The sequence below is a fragment of the Morus notabilis genome, unplaced genomic scaffold, assembly GCF_000414095.1.
Source record: "Morus notabilis unplaced genomic scaffold, ASM41409v2 Scaffold10503, whole genome shotgun sequence".
NCBI lineage: Eukaryota > Viridiplantae > Streptophyta > Magnoliopsida > Rosales > Moraceae > Morus > Morus notabilis.
This window is the reverse complement of record NW_010365873.1, coordinates 5,598-11,485: the sequence shown is the minus strand read 5'-3', so window position 1 is coordinate 11,485 and position 5,888 is coordinate 5,598. Positions and strand designations below refer to the sequence as shown.

The 5,888-nt window shown below is 40.7% G+C and overlaps 1 protein-coding gene across 1 annotated transcript; it reads right to left on the bottom strand.

Annotated features, from left to right (window-relative positions):
- Positions 1-91: 91 nt before the first annotated feature.
- LOC21384314 (spliceosome-associated protein 130 A) lies at positions 92-5,497 on the bottom strand. The gene is made up of 4 exons (XM_010108707.2): positions 2,219-5,497; positions 1,516-2,007; positions 644-798; positions 92-464 (listed from the first exon to the last, which is right to left on the bottom strand). Exons 1-3 carry the CDS (start codon positions 5,228-5,230, stop codon positions 661-663), a joined length of 3,642 nt encoding a protein of 1,213 aa, XP_010107009.1. The 5' UTR covers positions 5,231-5,497; the 3' UTR covers positions 92-464; positions 644-660.
- Positions 5,498-5,888: the final 391 nt, after the last annotated feature.

Here is a 5,888-nt window from a genome sequence, read left to right as displayed (position 1 = left end):
AAAAAATTTCCCTTTTAATATCCAGAAATCTCCCGAGCTTATATTGTGAGCCCAGATTTAAAACTAGAACCTTCCACTAAACCCATCAAACTTTAGAAGGCAAGAAAACTCTGACAGTTTTCATATATAGGTGCCATGAGGTGGTTCGAACCCAGATGTAGATTCAATCTAATTAGTATCACTAAATCTATTCCACGGAAGGTTGGAAAGACGAAGCAAAATCTATTACACTAATTACAACAATACAAATGAAGCCTACAAAGTGCGAGGATGGAATATCAGATTTCTCAATATAACTTTGGATACTCTCAATAAGGTCATCCTTCTCTGTATCCTTAATAAAAAAAACATCTCCCTTCTTAAAATGAAAGCAGAATTTTGGCATGCTTTTCCCGCTTTAGTGTGACGCTGATCAACATGAACTCACTACGCACGCCTGCCCATCCAGTTAGTGCTACGAAAAACTGCATACACAAACAAGACAATGTATCTGCCCTTGTCATGTATTGGCCAATTGATCGTATCAAATTTTTTATCCAGAGACAAATTTAGATTGAAGAATGATAATTGTCCCGCTCTAAGATATGATTAGAATGCACGGTATGGAAAATAATTTAAAGAGACGGAAAAGAGAGAGGAGTACCCTTTTTATGATCCTTCTCAGATAATCTTGTTCCGGATTTCTTCAAGTTTTTTAAGAATCTCCCCAGGCGTTCTATCCAACTCATCTGCAATTTTTCTCTGCAAATCCAGGGGCAATGTTGGGAATTGCTCGCAAAGATCTCCGTCAATTACATCCTGCAAAATAATCCAATAATGGTCAACACTGCTCCAAAATCTTACTTAAAACTGGATATGAAAAAACTGACAAATTAGGCTTCAACATGAACTTTGAGCCGTCAAACATATTCAGGCCTCGTTTGTTTCGAACTATCGAATCACAACTCAATGACAGTGTTTCTCTCACAAAAATTTAAATTTTTTTCTACTACAGTAGTTTCTCTCACATAAATTTACAAATTAACTCATTGTCTCAACTTGAAAGCGAAGGGCCTCAATCTTATCATTGCATAAAACAATTATACATTAACTAAATAATACTTTGAATTTCCAATGCGTAATTCATTTACAAAATACAAACTCCCAAACAATTTTCATTGCATATCCTAATCTGTTACATGTCACATTTTCCATGTCACCTTATGCTCATTAATCATATGTTTCAACCTAAAACAAGAATTTCACAAAAAACCAAAATTATTTACTACTCAAGCCACATTAACGAAAGGCATGGTGGGACACGTTACGCGAAACAATAAATTTTCCACTGCTGCAATCCAATGAAGATGATATATAGTGCTAGTGCATGCAAGACACAAGCTATAAATGAATGTTTAATTGAATAAAATCCTTTTTGTAATTAAAAAAAAAAAGAAGAAGAAAGGGACAACGTCAATGACATCATAAACACATTAAGCATTCCATGCCAGCAAATAAGGAAACAAAATATTTTACCTTGACTGGAAAATAAGCAGATCTATAACCCATGTGATCTCTTCCACATAAGGGTGGATGCTCCTGCCTCATATGCATCTCCAAGTGAGAAAAGAAGTCAACATCGTCACGGGATGTGAATGCAAGCAGTGCCCCCAAACTGCCCATCACTGTCCCATAAATCATGCACTCCCCACCACCTGGAATCAGAGAAGCCTTCTGCAAGCAAGTGGCCACATCGCCAACATGGAACTGCACTATCTCCTCTACCTTGTTGGGAGCTCCATTCAACTTTCCCTGCTCCCACTTTATCCTCCCACCAGTTGGATCTTCTTCTATCTCGTCTGAAACATCCTGTGGTAATCGCACAAAATAGATGTTACCAAACTTGTCTGCACCTGCCATTGTGTCAAAATCCACGTGATACGATGCAGTGAGCCATCTTGGGACACAATCATCGGCAAATATGTACAGCTGATTCTCATCTCGCCTGTACTTGCAATAATGGAATGACTGCAAAAATAGGGGAGGAAATGAGAAAGTAGAGAGTTAGAGTCTAAAGTAAATAAACAGAAACGTGCAAGTATTGGCTCTCAGTGAAAAACTCTCAAGAATTGCACGCCTAAGAACCCGAAAAATAAAATTCAAAAAATTAAAAAAAATTAAAAAAATTAAATTAAAAAAAAAAAGAGGGGGGAGGGGGGTGGTGAAAATTAGAGCATACCTCCTGAATATCACCAACGAAAATTCGATCACGATATGTTTGAATTGATACGATTGTGTTGGGGAAGAGCTTATTCTCACATTTCCTAAGCAATCTCTTTTTCCCAAGATCATATAATCTGAGCACCGGTCCTATTCCAGCAAGTAATCTCCCCTGAAATTGGCACAAAGCAAGAGGAACACCTTCCACTTGTGTCTTGTGCAGAAGTTCAAGGGATTTTCCATCCTCTAGAAACCTGTATATGTGAATGAATCCTGCAGTTAAACTTCTCTTTGGAAAAAACTGCAGTCCCTTCGCTGTACCAACTGCTAAAAGAGTGCCATACTCCTTATCATGAAAATTCACAGTACATATACTGAATGCAGCTTCATTATCCTGAAGCTCCAAAAGGCAAGTGGTACTTGAAGTCTTTGGGTCAAGAACTCTGATGCAAGAAACCCATCTGTCAGACTCGGCCTTGGGATAACCATAATGCTCATCAGATAGGGGATCGTCCCTGTCCTCATCCTCACCACCATTCTCCATTTCCATGTTACCATTTCCGTTTTCTCCCATTCCAGAGGCCTCAAAGCACTCCTTTTTTGCAGCTTCACGCTCTTCTGCTGGGAAAGCTCCCTGATCACCCTCAATAATTACCAATAACTTCCGCTTGGGTTGAAGTACAAACTTTCTTGGAGTGTACCTTAGTGGAATGACAGTTTCGTTGAACGTTTCTCCCAACCTTTCAATAGTAAAAACCCTTAAAGCTTCACCAGCAACAGCAACTACACCTTCTGCACACTGATCAGATGAAAATGAGGCAGCATATTCAAGGGTTTCATAGGAGAGGGGTGTTAAAAGAAAATGTCCTTGGTGAATGTAGCCAAGCCAAGGCCGACTCGACAAACAAAGCATTGCACGCTTTCCTCTCACAATGATGGAAAACAGCTTTGGAGCTCTCAGTCCCAAGAAGCGAGATCGGGAATCAGAAAGTTGACCTGTCACCATATCCACCACAGTTCTGAACAAAACCCCAGTTCGTAAACCAGCATTAAGGAAAAGGCTAGCAGGATGATCAGCACCATCCTCCCCACCAATTGATGCCTGAACTTCGAGAAAAAGAAGAGATTCTGGAGTGGAAGAAACACTTTGCACGCTCAGAATCTGCATACAGTCATCAGGATCCAGTGACAAGATACGAATTGTGTTGTCATATGAACCAACAGCCAAGAAACGAGATCTCTGTCTCCCTTCGGGTACTGGGGCAATATCCAAGCAAGCAATATCTCCAGACATCTCATGTTTCTCCACCTCCATTAGTTGACCAGTCATATCAACCTCAAAATATATAAGCTCTCCTCCACTCAGAGCAATAACTACTTGAAGTCTATTAGAGCCAACTTTAACAATCGTTCTTTTCCCAGGAGTTCTCCACTCATTGATGCGTCCATCTTCCCTGATATGCCTAATGCCATTTGGGTGAACTTGCATAAGAGAATCGTCTCCTATCAAAGAAACGGCAAGTGAAGGGGTTGTATCAAGAAACCCACTATCATTAACTTCTTCAACTGTCTCACCAATTGAAAGCACGAGAGTAGCATTTGCAAATGACACAACAATGTATGCATCAAACTCATCATTGATATTCTTTTTCACAGTCCATACTGCACTTGGTACACCAGGAAGTTCTGACACGGCCATCTCGCTGATTGCCAAACCTGGTCTTAATATCCTGAGAGAAGACCGAGGACCCCGTCCGCAGAGCGTAAATATTTGAGATGTTTCTTCCTCAAAGAGATTAAGGACTTTCATGTCCATAATTGGCATCAAACTCTCAACCTGATCAATCCTTACGAGGTTCTTAAGTCGCCTAGGTTGGAAAAACACAGGCTGGAAACCTTCTTCAGTTTCCATCAACGTAGCAGAGGAAGACTCTATATCATCATCATCCCCTATAGCCTTGAACTGATACAATGAGTGATTCCCAAATTCAGATGCAGCAAATAGAAAACCGGACTTCAGAACACACATAGAAGATGTAACGGGAATTGTATCAAAGTACTTGATTTTCAATTCCGTAACACGGTCATTGTCATGCTCTAAAGTAACTTTAAATATATCTCCATACTCGGTCTGCAAAAGAAAAAAGAACATCGATTTCTGCTTGTGCATAGCTGCCGAAACTATCAGAACCCCACGCTCAGCAGGTAAATCAACACGCCTAGGAATCACAGCTCGAACATCTGGGTGTCCCTGATTCTTATAAATCACGAAATTCTCTGCACACACCAACACACCGCTCGGTCCGTCACCGCCTCCAGGAACAGTGACCAACATATTGGCACCATTATCGACCTGCTCTGACCACTTCCTCGACACATGGTTAAGCCCAAGGTCAAGCTCGTAAAAGGTCAAATGCTTCTGCGCCTCACTGGCCGCCAGACCAGTCGAGTCCTGATCCGCCTCCGAGTAATCCAACTCGATCGCGGCAAATATCGGGTTATCAAAACCACAATCAACCCCACAGATGGAATAAACTATCGTGTGTGACTTGTGTGCTTCCAAGGGGGACGAAATAGTCAACCTAGCAGCTGTATCCCTATTCAAAACATAAACAAGTTTCTGCTTCTCGCAAGCTCCAATCATACAAGCCCTACCCTTGGGATCAATGGCTAAATACTGCCCCGGTACTATCCTCCGACACCCCGATTTTCCAAAAGTTTCTTGGTGAATTTTATCGAACACATTCTTTTCCTTGTTATACTCGAGAATTACAATTCGACCCGAATCGGACCCGACGACAATGTAATCCTTTTGAGCACCAGTGAGCCGAAACTGAGCTAAAGACCTGATTACGCCGAAAATTTCGACGGAGAGAACAGTCTGGATCTTACCATTTTCGTCGGGCCGAAGAAGATCGAGAACCTTGCCTCTGGCGACGACGATCTCCTGAGTCTTTCCGCCGGAGAAATTGCCGTTGATGGCGGAGATTATTCCCGTCGGTCGCTGTAGAGTGAGGCTGTAGAGGTACATGGCCGAGTTTCAGAGAGCTTCCTCGCTAGGGTTATGGATAATGGCGACGAAGAAGAAGAAGGAGAAGATTTGTGAGGTTTGGAGAGAGTGGTAATTTGGGGATTTAGGGTTCTAGTGGAAGTTCATCGAGAACAATTTTCTGGAGAATGTGGAAATAGGTTAGGGTTTTAGATTTGGGATTAACAGAGAAAGAGAGCGGGAGACTAAAGAGAGAGAGAGTTTGAGAGTCCAATCCAATACTGAACCCTAGAAAGTGAAAAGACGCACCGCCAGACCTCCGTTAAAAAATTAAAAATAAATACATATAAACTACTGCCTTTTATTGACATATCCAACGGCTGAAATCAACTAAACCATGCGCACTATAGGGTCTCATATTTTAGAGTGTGACTTGAATGTAGTTTTTGAGTTAAATTTAAATTATAATTTGACTTAAAATTATAACTTGAGTTTGTGCTACTGCCTTTTATTGACATATCCAACGGCTGAAATCAACTAAACCATGCACTCTATAGGGTCTGATATTTTAAAATGTGACTTGAATGTAGTTCTTGAGTTAAATTTAAGTTATAATTTAACTTAAAATTATAACTTGAGTTTGTGTTTACTTGTGTACATTTGAGTTATGGTTTGAGATAAGAATCTTTTTGAGTTTGTA